The sequence below is a fragment of the Bactrocera oleae genome, chromosome 4, assembly GCF_042242935.1.
Source record: "Bactrocera oleae isolate idBacOlea1 chromosome 4, idBacOlea1, whole genome shotgun sequence".
In the NCBI taxonomy this organism is placed as follows: Eukaryota; Metazoa; Arthropoda; class Insecta; order Diptera; family Tephritidae; genus Bactrocera; species Bactrocera oleae.
In genome coordinates, this window is record NC_091538.1 from 35,424,144 (window position 1) to 35,442,263 (window position 18,120).

The following is an 18,120-nucleotide window of genomic DNA, read 5'->3' on the forward strand; positions in this document are numbered from 1 at the left end:
CACAACCATCTTACAGTCCACTGAAAATAAAACTCAAGACCCACACAACTCAAGTAGGAAGCAGGTTTTGCTAGGTACTGCCATAGTGCAAGTTTCTTACAAAGGGCAATTATATACAGCTCGAGCACTAATCGACTCTGGGTCAGAAGCTACGTTCATTTCCGAGAAGCTCCACAGAAAATTGGACATACCCACATTCAAGAAAAACGCACAAGTGACCGGATTGAACAACACAGTCTCCGCAACAGCTACCAAAACTTGCGAACTCACCCTTCGTTCACCAACAAAAAGGGAATTTAAGATAACGACCCACGCGTTTATCTTAAAAACTTTAACCGATAACTTACCCACTCACTCACTTGATAGAATAATTTCTAATAAAGAATTCGGTTTTAGTTTAGCTGACCCTCACTTCTATAAACCCAGACCTGTCGACATCCTTATCGGAAGTGATCTGTACCCACAAATAATTCTCAGTGGCGTACAGAGAAATGTACTCGGGTCATTACTAGCCCAAGAAACAGAATTCGGTTGGATTCTTTCCGGACCCACACCTGAAAAACCCATCTCACCCTCAATATTGTCATTTTTCAATAAGACGACCCCAGACAATTTGCTCACACAATTTTGGGAAGTCGAAGAAGTTCCGAAAAAGCCTCTACCCTCAACTTCGGATATACTGTGTGAGCAAGATTATCAAAAAACAACCCGAAGACACTCAACTGGGCGCTACGTGGTAACATTACCCTTTAAAACCCCAGAAAAAATAGACTTGGGCAACTCAAGACATATAGCTTTAGCTCAGTTTCTAAGAAATGAAAAATCCCTATCTAGAAAACCTGAAATAAAAACAGAATACGACAAGGCCATCAACGAGTACCTGGAACTCGGTCATATGACAAAAATAGAATATGACCCCGCAGAGAATACGAAAACATATTATCTACCACATCACGCAGTCATCAAACCCGATCGCTTAACGACCCAACTACGAGTGGTATTCAACGCATCATGCCCCACCTCAAATAGAAACAGCCTCAACGATGTATTACACACTGGACCTATTCTGCAAGCAGACCTGGTAATACTAGTGGTAAAATGGCGTATGTTTCGAATCGTATTCGATGCAGATATTCAAAAAATGTATCGTCAAATACTTGTTGAAAGCAAACACACTCCATTTCAAAGAATCTTATTTAGAAGATCGCCTAACGACCCCATAGAAGATTTTGAACTACAAACTGTTACGTTTGGTATTAACTGTGCCCCATATTTAGCTATCCGTACCCTCCTCAAATTAGCGGATGATGTACAAGGAACCCACCCACTGGCCGCAGAGATACTTCGCAACGGAATGTACGTCGATGATGTACTTGCAGGAGCACATGACGTAGCAACTGCGAAGATGGCACGAGATGAACTTACTTCATCTTTGGAGTCCGCAGGATTTGCTCTACGCAAATGGACCTCAAATGACCCAAAAGTCTTATCTGGAATCTCACAAGAACACCTGTTGGATACCAATTTACTCAGTTTACCGGAATCCAATAGCACAAAAACACTGGGGATCAGATGGGATGCAAAAAAAGATACATTCTTTTTTCTCATCAACCCTATTCACGATAAGACATCGTTTACTAAAAGAGAAGTATTATCGATTATAGCAAAATTGTTCGACCCAGCTGGTTGGCTCAGTCCCGTTGTAGTCACAGCCAAAATAATAATGCAACAAATATGGCTCGATAAATCCGATTGGGATGAAAGTTTAAAACCCTTAACTCTCCATCGCTGGAAAACCTTCATAAAGGATTACGAAACCCTAAATCTGATTGAAATTCCTCGGTGGACCCACTTTTCAACATCCGCGATCATCAATTTCCACGGATTCTCTGACGCATCAGAAAAAGCTTACGCAGCAAATCTATACATCAGTGTTTCTACAAATACAAACACCTGGACAACTCTTTTGATATCCAAGACTCGTGTATCCCCAATAAAAAGTATATCTTTACCAAGGCTAGAACTTTGCGGAGCGGTTCTTCTGGCAAATCTAGTGGATGCGACCCTACCCCAATTAAACATTACTCAGTACCGCACTCACCTTTGGACGGATTCTACAATTGTCCTGTCTTGGTTAAGCAAACCCCCATGCTCATGGACAACCTTTGTATCCCATCGAGTTGCCACAATTGCAGAAAAAGTTGGAACCGAAAACTGGCGTCACATCGAAAGCCAGGACAATCCAGCAGATCTGGGTAGTCGCGGATGCACACCTCTGGAGATGGTTAACAATGACCTCTGGTGGCACGGACCCCAATGGTTAAACCTCGACCCGAAACATTGGCCAATTACCCGAAAATCAATCGATACAACACTGGAACTGCGGCCAATCAAGACTTTCGTCAACACAACACAAGAGGATATACTGGATAGATTTTCATCACTACCCAAAGCCATTCGAGTCATAGCATATTTATTCAGATTCTGCTCGAATGCGTCACCCAACAGATCACAACGTTGGAAATAACTCCAGACGAGTTCAAAACTACCCGTACGAAGTTAATTATTTTAACCCAAAGAAAGCACTTCCAGGATGAGTATGAAGCTTTAACTCAAAAAACCAGCATACACAGAAATAGTACAATTTTGACCCTAAACCCTTTAATCGATCCCAAAGGAATAATGCGAGTCAATGGCCGATTGAGCAATTCAGCCGCACTATCATATAACGAGCGTCATCCGATTATACTACCCTATAGCAGTCGATTAACAAAACTACTCACCCAATTTACCCACTCACTTACCCTACATGGTGGCAACCAGCTAGTTTTACGACTCATGCGTACGGAATTTTGGATCCCGAAGCTTAAAACGCTCATCAAGTCCATTATCCATCAGTGCAAAATTTGCGTCTTACACAAGAAGAGAGAAACTACTCAAATCATGGCAGCTCTTCCAGCGGAACGTACCACCCTAACCCGCCCATTCGCAGCAACAGGAATGGACTTCGCCGGTCCCTATGACATAAAAAATTACACCGGCAGAGCGTGCTTGATCACAAAAGGTTATGTATGCGTATTTGTTTGTTTTGCAACCAAAGCAATACACCTGGAGGCAGCAAGCGATCTCACCACCCAAGCATTCATGGCCGCATTCGCACGATTTTTTTCCAGGCGCGGATGTCCCGCCGATCTTTATTCTGACAATGGCACTAATTTCGTGGGAGCCTCTAAACTCTTAATCAAAGATCGACGAGAATTCATAAAATTACTAAAAACACAAGTAACAACAAGTGAAGCACACCAAAACATCAACTGGCACTTTAATCCTCCAGGAGCTCCACACATGGGTGGACTCTGGGAAGCAGGAGTGAAAAGTTTAAAGAGCCACTTAAAAAAGGTGTCTCAGATCCAAAAATTCACTTTCGAAGAATTATCTACCCTTCTAACCCGAATCGAAAGCTGCTTGAATTCTCGACCTTTAAGCCCACTAAGTGAAGACCCCAGGAATATAGAACCTTTAACTCCAGGCCATTTCTTAATAGGTACCCCTTTATTAACCCCAGCAGAACCCAACTTAGAAGATACACAACTAAGCATCGCACATAGATGGCAAAAGTTAAAGATACTCCATCAACACTTCTGCAAACGATGGAAAGAAGAATATCTAAAAGAACTCCACAAACGGTATAAGTGGAAATACCCTCAACGCAATATAGAGATCAATGATATGGTAGTTATACGCCAAGAAACTCTATCCCCAAATGAATGGAAACTTGGTCGCATCGAAAAAACCTATCTCGGTGCAGACAATAAGACCAGAGTAGTTGACATACGTACTTCTCAGGGAACAATTACCCGCCCAATAACCAAAATAGTCACCTTACCAAATAACTAATCTCATTTCTTTATAGTGACATGGCTCCTCAAAATAGCAACAAATCTATCTGCAGCCGACAGAGTAGCCCAGCCTTCACCATACGTTCACTCAGCGTCACCCGAAGCATCACCCCACTCTCCGACAATGGGACCCTGGCTAGACGCTTACATCGCTTTAAAGCGACCCTCTCCCCCATTCGAGAAGAAAGAGGAAGTACCCACCGCACGGCCCGACGAACTATCACCCATTCATCAAAACGCATACATAAACACGTCGCCTGTGGATTGTGTAAAAAGGATCACCGATTAGTGACATGTTCAAAATTTACAAAAATGAACATTCACGAAAAGTTTGACGCAGTAACTAAGTATAAGTACTGCGTCAACTGCTTGGCCAGATCGCACTCAACACAAAGATGCATAAGCTCAAAACGATGCAACATGTGTAACGGAGAGCACCATTCAACTCTACATGGACACCCCAGGTTGTTCTGCAAAGAGAAAACCAAACCAACAAAGAGCGACGAACGATCAAGAGATTCCAACACTACTGGCCAAGCCGACCCTTATACCCACTGCCACGATAAAAATAAAACACGATGGCAAATGGAATAAAATACGTGCCATAATTAACCCGACCCGAAAGGTGACAATTATAGCCTCGGAGCTAGCTCAGAGATTGAGGTTACCGAAAACGTACCTTGACTCTCACCGCATATGTAAAGTCGTCATAGGGTCACTAACTGATCCCGACTGGCATGTCGAAGTTAACTGCCTTATGACGCAGGAATTACCGACCCGACCCTACAATCGTGATATAGGTGGCGAAATCGTTAAGAGATTCGACCACTTAGTCCTAGCCGACCCTATGTTCCACAAGGATGACAAAATCATGATGGAACTGGGAGCAGACATCTACCCAAGGATAATGAAACCCGGAATATTCAACCCAGACAACAGCACCGTGATCGCACAAAACACCGCACTCGGTTGGACTCTAACCGGTGCTTGTGCGATTTAAACCCTAAGTAACCACTCAACCCATCTTAAAACAATATTCATTAACCCAAAGCGAAATAGATCTAATAACTTTTTTATTCGCAGACCCTGCAAGGCGGCCGGGATGTTCATACCAAATGAACACATCCCTGCATTGTTCTCCTAACTCGTATAAATACGAATTAGAGGACAATGCAAAAGGCTCAACAGCACCAACATCGCTCATAAATTCCAATTGGAATTAATCAGCCGATAAAAGAGCAAATACCAGCGGACGGATACAAAAAGGCGCGAAAATAAGATCGCCCCAGCAACACAACAACAACAACAGCAGCACCACTTAGGAATCTACGCGGGATTATCAGGTTATAATTAAATATATAATTAAGTTATCTTATTTAAATCTAATCTATAAATAATACATAAATTGGATTGTACATATAACACTTTATTAACCCACAAAAATTATCATATTTTTACCCTTATACTAAAAGTAATTAAAGTTACATTTTGTCGAAATTAAATTAACATTTTATTTTATTTGGCACACCGGCAAACTCAACGTCGAGTACCCCGACAAAGTAATCAATACTCTTTTCAATAAAGTTAAGACCACAGCTTCTTAAATAAGCATCTTTGCTTATTTAAGCAACCAATATTCTTTTTATTAAGCTAAGACCCCCCATACAATGTAAACAATAAAACTAATTGCTGAATAAGCGAATATTGTAAATTGACACTTATTGTAAGACTTAAGCATATAAGAAAAATGTATATATAAGAGCAAATTGAAATAAAGAGATTCAGTCTTCCATCAGGACCACTCAACTTAATCGTTTGATTTCTTCAGTGCGTTCGCGCGCAAAACTATGTTTTTTTAATACTTCCATCAAGGAGGAAGTTAATTGGCGCCCAACGCGTGGGGCATGTATTAGCGATATCCTCGGAAAAAGAAAGGGAGAAAAAAATAAGTATCCCTAGCCGAAAGGATAGTCATAGGGACGTGTGTCGAAACCACAAAAATTAGCAATCAAGTATCCTCTCGGGAGGAGAAAAGCAAAAAAACAAAATAAAAAAGTACGGCTACGCGAGTGGACAAATAAAAAAAAAAAACACAAAAACCAATTTAAATACCAAAAAACAAAAAGTTCTAATACTAAAGATTTTTAAAGTTTGAAGAAGTGATTGCAAGCAAACAAGTGTAAACGCTGTGAACAAACGAATCTTCAAAAATGCAACGCTATGTAGTGAAATAACAATAACAGCAAGCGAACTATAACAAAAGTGTTGCTCTATACCTACGCCAATTTCGAAGCAATCAAATTGAATAAAATGTGTAAAAAATATAAAACATAACATCAAATATTAACAATCGAAGAGTCAGAAAAAAAAGAATAGTGCACAAAAAACTTCAGCGACCACAGGCACACAAACCCCGTGCGAGCAATCAACAGTAGCGAAGCAATTAAACAACAATCAACACTAGTGAAGCAATTAAACAGCAATCAGCACAAGCGAAGCAATTGAACAGGAATCAACAGGAGCAAAGGAATTATAACACCAATCAACAAACCCCTTTAGAGAAGGACGAAAAACTAGTAAGTTCATATTTTAATATACATATGTATATTAAATTTATAACAATAAAATTCTATAAAAATTTTATTGTAATAATCCTAGCAATATAAAATATTTTAAGCATAAGTACTCAAATTTATAAGACATGTTATAAATCAAGGCTCGACCAGCCATATAACAAATATTTTGAAACCGTGATTCAGCACCGCAAGGGGGACCCTCCGGTTTATAACATAAGCTCATTTCTGCGATTCTGAACTCCAGACCCTCCAGAATAAAAGAGTTTCCTTTCCTAGAAAGGATCACAAAATTTATTGTAAAAAAGGGAACAGAGATTCCACAAATCTAGCCGAAAGTAATAACGGCAAAACAAATAAAAATATATATATATATAAGAAAATAAAACAAAAAATGTATTTCCAAAACTTTGACAAAATGACAGACGCTTTACCAACTGACTCAGACAAATGTAGGTCAGATAAATCTTATTAAAATTTTAAAAGGTTGTAGTAGAAACAAAACAAGGATCATATAGGGAAAAGTAAAAAGCCACAATTGAAGATTATCAAAAAAGAAATAAAATTAAAAAGAAAAATCTTGAATGGTTATAGTAGAAAAACAAAACGAGATAAGGATCATATAGGAAAAAATAAAAAGCATTCTTTCCTAGAAGATAATATTTTTTTTAATGGGAAATAATTCAAGTACACTAAAATACGAAAGGCTGTACTATTGTAATCATTGCAAGGGCAACCATAGAACTGAAAACTAAAATAATAAAAAATGGCTTTAAATAGTGAGAACGAGAATCTTGTTGCTAGACTAATAACTGCAACAAATGCTTCTATTAGATTAGAGGTAGAGGAGTTGCGAAGGCAACTGCAGGACTTAACACAGTCATCTACAGTCGTTGATTATAAAATAGAAGTGATTGATCCACATATAAATTGTGATGAGTCACTTGTGGTGGTCAAGTCACTACCAGAATTTAATGGAAAACAAACTAAATACGTTCGCTGGAGGGAATTAGCCAATAACGCAATGAGTTTGTATGTAAGGGGCAGCCGTAGATATTTTGCTGCATTAACTATACTAAGAAATAAAATTACAAACAACGCTAACGACATTTTATCCAATCACGGAACGGTTCTTAATTTCGATGCTATTTTGGCACGACTCGATTTTGCTTACGCGGATAAGCGACCAGCTCATATTATCGAACAGGAGATTTTGCGACGGGGCAATTATAGAATACTATAATAAGGTTAATGAAAAATTAACTTTACTTATTAATAAAACGATAATGACTTACGGATCAGATAATGCCGTAACTAAAGAATTAAACGCAAAAAATAGGCGGGATGCGCTGCGTATATTTATAACAGGTCTAAATGGAAATTTAGCCAATATAATATTTTCATTATCACCAAGTGATTTGCCAAATGCGTTGGCAAAAGCACAAAAATTAGAATCGAATAATATGCGAGCAATTTTCGCATCACAATTCGGGAAAAATCCGAATTATTACAGACAACGTACTAACTTCAATAACGGAAATTTTAATAATAATTTACGGTTTCCACAAACCCAACTTCAAAAACAACCAAAGGCCCTTACAACAAAACATTCAGGCAAGACCTATCCCAATGGATGTCGATCCAAGTACTCGAACCCAAAATCGACCACATTATAATGTAAATAATACAAGTAATGTACAGAATACAAGAATACATACTACAGATAAACGACCATATGCCAGCGCACAAATAAGTAATCAACCACCAAATAAAACACAAAGGATAAATAATATTAAAGAGGATAATTTTTTAGATCAAAACTAACTCTGCCATATATTTTCTTACATGACAGGGTTAATGGCCAAAACTTTAAAATTTTAGTAGAAACGGGAGCAACAAGTTGCTATATAAAATCAGGAATTTATAAGAATAAAAACGAATTAAATATATATAAAAGAAAAAACAATTAATGGATTTTCGATAATACGATATTATCATTTTATTACTCTATTTGGTAAAATGCAAATTTTTTACGAAATCGAAAATTTAGAAGCAGACTTTTTAATTGGATACAAATTCCTGAAAGAAATTAATGCAGTGATCAACTTGAAAGAAAAAAAGTTGATAATAAATAATGAAAAGGAAGAAGACATATTTAGCTTAGGAGATGAATCTGAGCAACATGATATTAAAGGAAATATAATTACTTTGGGAGCAGAGACTCCTAAAGCGCCAACTGAAGATTTATTCCAGCACAATGAATATATTAAAAATAAAAAATATAATGTGGAACAAAAAATTTCTACAACGCCAGCCGATGATAATACCGGCAATAAAAATAAAAAATTTATTGTGGAACAAAAAAGTTCTACAACGCCAGCCGATGGTAATACCGGCAATAAAGGAGATTATATAAACAAAATAAATTTAGAGGAAGAATTCTCTGAAGCACCAGCCGAAGGAAATACCGGCATAAATGAAGAGAGAATTAAATATTTGAGGGAAAAAATAAGAAATAAAATAAATTAAATACATTCTTCAATAAACATGAATTTACCGTTTCGAACGGATATTCGTGCGGAAATAAGAACCTCGGTAAATACTCCAATTTGGAGTAAACAGTATCAGTATCCTTTAGCATCAAATGCTTTTGTGAATAAAGAGATCGATAATCTTTTAAAAAAACGAAGTTCTACGACCAAGTAAAAGTCCTTATAATTCTCCAATCTGGGTGGTACCAAAAAAGGGTATCAATGATGATGGCACAGCAAAATTAAGAATGGTAGTGGATTTCAAAAAACTAAATGAAATTACTATTTCGGATACATATCCGATACCAGATACAAATGTTATACTTTCAAATCTAGGAGGATCACAGTATTTCTCCACAATCGATTTAGAATCAGGATTTCACCAAATTTTAATGAAGCCTGAGGACATCGAGAAAACTGCATTCTCAGTAAATAATAGAAAATACGAATTTTTAAGAATGCCATTTGGTTTAAAGAATGCACCAAGTATTTTCCAACGAGCTATGGATAATGTATTAAGAGAATTTATTGGAAAATTCTGCCACGTATATATTGATGATATAATTGTTTTTTCACGCAATTTAGTCGATCATATAAAACATTTGAATCAAGTAATCAACTTACTTAAAAAATCAAATATGAAAATATCATTAGAAAAGTCAAAATTTTTTGAAAATGAAGTTGAATTTTTGGGATATATAGTTGCAAAAGATGTAATCAAAACGGATCCGCATAAAGTCGAAGCGATTTGTAATTTTCCATTACCAAAAAAAGTACGACAACTTCGAAGTTTCATGGGAATGATTGGATATTATAGGAAATTTATCAAAGATTTCGCAGCAATAGCTAAACCACTAAATAAACATTTATCTGGAGAAAATGGACATGTATCTCAGCATATGTCAAAGAAAATTGAAGTTCGATTAGAACAGGATGCAATTTTAGCATTTGAAAAATTTAAACAATGACTAACCAATCAAGTAGAATTAACGCAACCAGACTTTAATAAAAAATTTATATTAGCAACCGATGCCTCAAATGATGCATTAGGTGGTGTATTAAGCCAAGATGGAAAACCTATTACATTTATCTCTAAAACATTGAATTGCACAGAAAAGAATTATGCAACAAATGAGAAAGAACTTTATGCCATAGTTTGGGCATTAAAAACTTTAAGAAACTACCTTTATGGAGTATCAGATTTAGAAATACATACAGATCACCAACCTTTGACATTTGCAGTCTCTTCAAGAAATCCCAATGTAAAAATGAAAAGATGGCATACCATTATTGAGGAATATGCTCCAAAAATGATTTATAAACCGGGAAAAATTAATATAGTCGCGGATGCCTTATCCCGACAAAACTTAAATAATATAACTGATGATTCATTAATGGACACACAACATTCAGCAGAGAGTTCTGATAATACACAAATTCAAGAAACAAAAAAACCATTGAATCAATTCAAGCAACAAATACTTCTTAGGTCGCTTTACCATTCACGAATCTATTAATAATTTTAAAAAAACTAGACATATTATTGAATATGATACACTCGAAAAATAAAAGAAACATTTACTAACAAGTTTTTATTTACAAAAAATTTTCCCATGGATATACCAAACAAAGAAGACCAGGGAACAATAATAGAGCAAACTCATAACAGAGCGCACAGGGACTTTGACGAAAACATTAAACAAATTTCAACTTTTTACTATTGGCCAGAAATGCATAAACAATTTAAAGAATACATTAGAAATTGTGAAATTTGTAATAAAAATAAATATGATAGACATCCCATAAAAATACCTATTGGAGAGGTCCCTATACCTAAAGAGGAAGGAATACCAGTACACATAGATATATTTTATGCACAATCATTAAAATTCATTACATGTATCGATAGTTATTTAAAGTTTTTGGTGATTAAACAAATTGAAGATAAGATTAATATAGAAGATAAAGTGTTAGATATATTACAAAGTTTCCCTAATGTAAAGAGAATAACAATTGATATTGAACTAGGATTTACTACAGTACAATTTAAATCCCTGATGCAGAGACTTCAGATTGAAATTTATTTCTGCAACCCAAATCATAACACCACAAATGGTCAGATAGAGAGGGTACATTCAACAATAATTTAAATATCACGATGTATAAAACAAGAATATAATTTAATAAGCTTTTCAGAATCAATATATAGAGCCGCTCACCAATATAATAAAACTATACATTCGGTAACTGATAAGAAACCATTCGAAGTCCTTTATAATAAGGTCTCTCATGATAATTTACCAGACAAACTTTTATTAGCACAAACTAGGATGCTAGAAAGACAAAATAAAAACAGATTTAACAAAACATATTTATGTGGAGATGTTATAGGTATATGAAAAAATAATAGGGGAGAGAAATAAGCTAAATCCTAGATACAAGAAACAAGTAATAAAAGAAGATTTAGAGAATAAGGTTAAAATTAACTACAGAAATAGAATAGTACATAAAGATAATATTAAATCTTGAATTTATATTTTTTTAGTACTTCCATAAAAAAGGAAGTTAATTGATAAAAAATATAATACAAAATGAACCCGAACGATTGACTATAACTGATTTAATGGACATTTCTACCTTTAAGATATTACAAAATAGATGTAATTGTTATATATATTAGGTATCCAAAAATTATAAATGATTGCAAATACTATGAAGTACGAGCAGTCACACAAGAGGACGGTAAATTAGTAATTGGCAAAGAAATTGCAAAATGCAAAAAATAATGTATTAATATAAAAATTTTTAAAAAAGGAATGATAAACACGTATTGTAAAATTAAGAATACAAATACTTGCCTATCAGATATTTTGTCCAGAAAAAAAGGTAAATGTAAAAAAATACAAGAAAAACAAGTAAGGAAGGGCTAAGTTCGGATGTAACCGAACATTCTATACTCTCCCAAAGTCAAAATGTATACTCGTTTTAGATTTCTTTGTGGATTGACTGATATGTTCGGTAGGAGGTCAACTAAAGGCACTGGGGTCCCCATATTTAGTACTTAGGGGCATGACAAGTTTTGGGTCGATTAAGACAATTTTTAGCCACAAGGTGGCATACTTTAATCGCATTATTCACGCAAAGTTTTATCCCGATACAGTCATTGTTACCTGATTTGCATAGTGGAAAGTGAAAGAATCAGATGGAATTTAAAATGGTGTTATATGGGAAGTAGGCGTGGTTGTAGTCCAATTTCGCACTATGACATAGAAATATAAGAAGAACGTTATGGACCGAATTTGGTTGAAATCGGTTAAGCAGATCTCAAGATATGGGCTTTCACCTAAAAGTGGGAGTGCCACGCCCACTGACTAATTTTGAACGCGGTTCCTATAAAGTCATCTCTTACCATCCCAAAAATAAAATTTAATGTCTCTTGCGTATTTAGTGCTTGATTTATCGCTCTTTTAGTAGTTTGTAACGGTACCGTTATAGGGGGAGTGGGCGGAGTTGCCACCCGATTTCACGTATTTTCACACTGTAGGTAGAGATTCTAAAAACATTTGCTTCCAGTGAATTTTGTTATTATTGCGTTAGCGGTTTAGGAGATATGCACATTAACCCTCTTAGGGGCGGGACCACACCCACTTTAAAAAAAATGCCCCTCCCTATTGTGATACTGTATACCAAATTAGAGTCTTGTATCTTGTTGTGGAGCTTAGTTATGGCAATTTATTTGTTTTTGAATAATGGCGTTTTGTGGGCGTGGCAGTGGTCCGATTACGCCCATCTGCAATACCAACCGTCTCACGGTATCAGGAAACATGTCTACCAAGTTTCATAAAGATATCTCAATGTTTACTCAAGTTAGAGCTTGCACGGACGGACGGACAGACGGACGGACGAACAGACAGTAACCCGAATTTCTACTCGTCTCTTCATCCTGATCATTTATTAATACATAACCCTATATTTAACTCGATTAGTTTTAGGTGATACAAACAACCGTTAGGTGAACAAAACTATTATACTCTGTAGCAACAGGCTGCGAGAGTATAAAAATAAAGAAATAGATGTAATTAAAGAAGGAGCAATATTATTCCATAAATGGAATTTACCTTGTTACTTTTGAGAATTATACAAATATTAACAATGTTATATATGAAAATGTCGATTGTAAAATTTGGAAATATTTAAAGAACAATCATATTAATAATTTTGAAATTATAGAATATATTGAAACAAAAAATAAAGAAATGAACTTTGAAAACATAAATATTTTAGCTGAACAATTTTGTTAATAATGTACATAAATTATAGGATTGTAAAATTTAAAAAATCTTATAAAAATTCTAAAATAAACAGAAATTTAGAATCTCAAAAAATATCATATAACGCTATTTTGGATAAATATATAACCTATCAAGAAATGATATTGAATCGGGGACGATTCATCTTAGAGAGGGGGGAGTTAACGGCAGCCTCCACAAAGTAGCTTTACGCTCATTATAAACAAAACTATTTCTTTGCACTCAGCAATAATACAACTTCTTAATAAGCATCTTTGCTTATTTAAGTAATCTTTTCAATAAAGCTAAGACCACAGCTTCTTAAATAAGCATCTTTGCTTGTATTGTAAATTGCGAATATTGTAAATTGACACTTATTGTAAAACTTAAGCATATAAGAAAAATGTATATATAAGACCAAATTGAAATAAAGAGATTCAGTCTTCCATCAGGACCACTCAACTTAATCGTTTGATTTCTATGTTTTTTTAATACTTCCATCAAGGAGAAAGTTAATTTGCATACATTTCCCGCTATAAAGAATGCTTGTTGTTTGTAAACCAGAGAACTTAGAAGAACGAGAAGGTGCAAATTGAATTTTGTATGATGCTCGATTGGACGGTTAACCGAGCTGAAAAATTCCGAGCACGGAGTACACCATTTTCTGTTTACTATTTAACAGAATTCGGAATTTCTAACAACGTTCGCTTGCAGAAATACGTACATATCTACCAACATAAAGATTAAAATGAAATACTTTGAACAAAAAATACAAATGCCGCTTCATACATATATGCGTGATTATTTTTTGTCATATAAACGATTTTTATGATGAAAAATTAATAAAATATGATTTTTTTTGCACAAATGCGGTATGATAAAATGCGAAGTCGTTTCATTCATAAAAGCAAACGCCTTACACATCTCCCCGAGCATGCGTTTGCCTACAAGTGTCTTTTCGCGACGATGGCAAAAGCTAGAAGTCATAAATTGAATAACTTTTTCTTCCACTAGAAGGGAAAAGTGACAACCTTGCAAACCCACAAAACACAGAAAAAAGTGATAAAAGTGGCAACAACGCTTTTCTCTATTTTAAATACTTTACAATTCTAAAATATTTTTCCGTGGCTCGCAAAAATCTGCGTCAATATGTATGCATGTTCATATACAAGGTGCGTTTCAAAGTAAACAGTAAAAAAGTAACAAAGTAAACTCTAGTAGCGCCATCTATATGTCGACTAGTGCGTTAGAATCTGCTATCCTTTATCGACTTCCAGTAAAAATTTCATGACATTTCATCTATTGGAAGTGAAGTTATTATTTTTAGATTCCAAGGGTATTGTCCACAAATAATTTGTTCCACCCGGCCAATACGTTTATGCGGTATTCTACCTTGGAGTTTTGAAGCGTTTGGTCCCTCTCATCGATCGACGCTTGTGGCCGATTATTTGACCAAAAATCACATTTTAACAATCAACCACTCCCTGTATTCACCTGATATGGCACCGTGCGACTTCTACCTTTTCGGAAAAATGCATTTGCCGATGAAAGGAAAGCGTTATGCAGACGTGGAGGACATAAAAAAGGCTTGCACCGCCATACTGGCGGCCATACCGGGCAACGAGTTAAAACACTCGTTCAACATGCTTTTGGACCTTGCAAAAACCTGTACCTGTATTAAAGCAGAAGGATACTATTTTGAATAAAATTAACTGATTTTGCCGATAAATCATTTGTTCTGACTTTTTTTAAAGTCCTGTTTACTTTGGAACGCACCTTGTATAAACATAAAAGCTTTTAAAGTGACAAGGGAAGCGATGACAATTGACGAGCGTTCTTCGGCACATCTCGGATTTTCTACCAACAACACAATGTTGTGACGCTTTGTCGTCGCATCAGTCCTTCGACAGATTGACTCTTTGACATAAAAGCAAAAAACGTGAACTTCGATCATTGGTTGACCGTGTCAACGGAGATTTAACATGAAGTAATGAGTGTTCATATCTACATACATATGTTGTTTGTAGACAAATTTACAAATATTTTTCTTTCATATTTGTTTACATGTACACATGATATGAAAATGCCGACGGCAAAACGCAATTATTTACATTCGTACATAGCATATCCTAGGCATTCCCTAGTTGAGAAAAGCAACGTGTAGCATGAATGTGAAACACCGACGACAAAACACAATTCTGTACTTTTATACTTTGTAAATATGTGCTTCTTTTTAGTTTTGGCCCATTTTACATATTTATTAAATAAAGTGTCAATAATTGCGCCAAAATCAAAGAAATACACATTTACATATCACATAAATACCAGAGAGAACTTGTAACATTTTTCTTCTTGTAAGTTCTATGTAAATATGTATTGAAAGTGTCTAGCTTTCTTTGTTCTGCATAGGTGAAATTGTCAAGTGTCGATAATTGCGCCAAAATCAAATACATTATGTATTAATTTACATATGTTTTAAGCTTATATAAAATAGAGAAGTATCAAAAAGATTTAATCTTCAATGATTAGGTTGTGTGAGAATTTGCTGTATGTTGGTAGGCAAATTTTGAAAGTCGGTTTTATGAAAATTATATACTATTATTAAATTTATATATTTTTTTATTATACAAAATTTTCTTTTTATTTTTCATTCCAGATTTTTTATAAATTTAAATTAATTAAATTTATGTACATAACATGACATACATATATTATGTCGTTTGCACATTTGTATGTATTTGTATGTATATATGTACACTCATTACTTCATGAGAAATCTCCGTTGCCACGGACAATCAATGGCCGAAGCTGACGTTTTTGGTTTTCTTGGCAAAGAGTCACTGTGTCGAAGGACTGACGCGACGACAAAGCGTCACAGCATTGTGTTGTTGGTAGAAAATCCGAGATGTGCCGAAAAATAAACGAACGCTCGCCGATTGTCATCGCTTCCCTTGCCGCTCTAACAGCTTTGCAAACAAATCATTGTTGGTATGTATGTTTTTATATGAACATGCATACATATTGACGCGAGCCAGGGCAAAATATTTTTATTGTGAAATATTTTAAATCGACAAAAGCTTTGTTGCCACTTTTGTCATTGTTTTCTGTGTTTGCAGGGTTGTCACTTTTCCCTTCTAGAGAGAACATCAGAAAGATGTTCAATTTATGATTTCTAGCTTTTGCCATCGTCGCGAAACGACGCTTGTAGGCAAACGCATTCTCGGGGAGATGTGTAAGGCGTTTGCTTTTATGAATGAAACGACTTAGCTTATTGCTTGTGCGCCAGCGTTCATGAATGAAAATGTTGTTGGTGTGTGATTTACTACAAATTTAGGATTTGTCAATTTGGCTGCCATATTGATTTCTAGTGGTGATGCTATTTAAGACAATTGTTGTTTTTGTACAACAATGTTTGTATTTTGCCTATTGGCTGACGTCCTTACATTTGTACGCTTAAATGTATGTAGATTTGTGTATGCTTTACTTATTTTGCGCGGTCATACGCATATTTGTACATACATACTTACATATAGAGCAGTGCGCTCACATGTATTTATTGATAAGTGATAATATATTATTATATTATATAATATAACAAATTGATGTACATATGTACATAATAAATTAATAATTTTGTAATAATTGAAATTAGAAAATTATGAAAATAGTAAAATATAATTTTTTGCATAATCTTTCACATTTTATCAATGTAGCATTTGTGCAAAAAAATCATATTTTATCAGTTTTTCATCATAAAAATCGTTTATATGGCAAAAAATAATCATGCATATGTGAAGTGGCATTTGTATTTTTTGTTTGCAAATGCAAATAATTAACCAGCCGCTCTACAACCACCGGGGTATGGATCATGAGCTGCTGCCTTCGCAGATCAAGAAAGCTTTATAGAAACGAATTGCCATTCTGGAGAGTAGTCTGTGCGATATTACGGAGCGGGTGATTGCGGGATGAAGCGCCTTACTTGGATACACTCAACAACAGTGTTGTCGCCGAGGTTCCATCAGAGAACGTAAATGAATAGAGAAGGAGCATGTTAGCTGTACTATAATGTTAATTACGATAAGGGAACATCGAAAATGCGCAAGTTCGAAAATAAAATGTCACCACACCTATCAATTTACGCAACGAACTACACCACTCTATAAGCAAAATGTATATACATACATATGCACAGATGTTCTTTGGTATGCGCATAAACAAAAATTGCAGCAATCAAAAAGAAAGAAATTGACTTCTGACAAGAAAATATAAATAATTAGGGAAATAATATGAAAATAGAATTAAAATATCATTTAATAAAAAAGAGTTATAATATAAAAAAAGAGTATACAAAAATATCTGATAGGATTTGAACTTAGGCAAAATATTTCACGTTGCAAAAAGGAAGTGTGTTATACAAGCAGCATCACAGACGATATTCTAGGTACTTTGTCTAATCTGTGAACTCAAACAGCTATTGTTATTTACTTGCTTCAAATGTTCATATGGCTATAAGTGAATATTCTTGAAATTGCCTTCCTTCATTAGCATGTCCAAATATAATATATTTGCATATATGTACACATATGTACATATGTATGTCCCTTAATATGTCTTTCGCAAAAAATCAAATGACAAAAAAACGGAGACGCACCATCATCGGCCAATAATATTCAAACTAACGCGCGGCTTATTTTCTAAGTATTTCATATTACAACGACAACAAATTCATTCATAAGGAAAGTGAGTCTGCTTCAAAGCAAAGTGCGTTCGTTCATAACTCTGCGCCGCGCTATTTTTTCTGTGCGCCTGGTAAACCACATTTGGTTTT

At 35.1% G+C, this 18,120-nt stretch overlaps 1 protein-coding gene across 8 annotated transcripts in view; it reads left to right on the forward strand.

Moving 5' to 3' along the window:
* The window catches only part of cGlr2 (cGAS-like receptor 2), a 119,984-nt gene that overhangs the window by 48,695 nt on the left and 53,169 nt on the right, over window positions 1-18,120 (forward strand). Inside the window, exon 4 of one of the 8 annotated variants that reach the window (XM_070109077.1) lies at window positions 3,914-4,557. The exons of the other annotated variants lie outside the window; for them this stretch is intronic. Coding sequence (XP_069965178.1) covers window positions 3,914-4,188 — 275 coding nt within the window. The 3' untranslated portion in view covers window positions 4,189-4,557. Of the gene's footprint in view, window positions 1-3,913; window positions 4,558-18,120 lie in introns of those variants that run through there. 8 annotated transcript variants of the gene reach the window in all.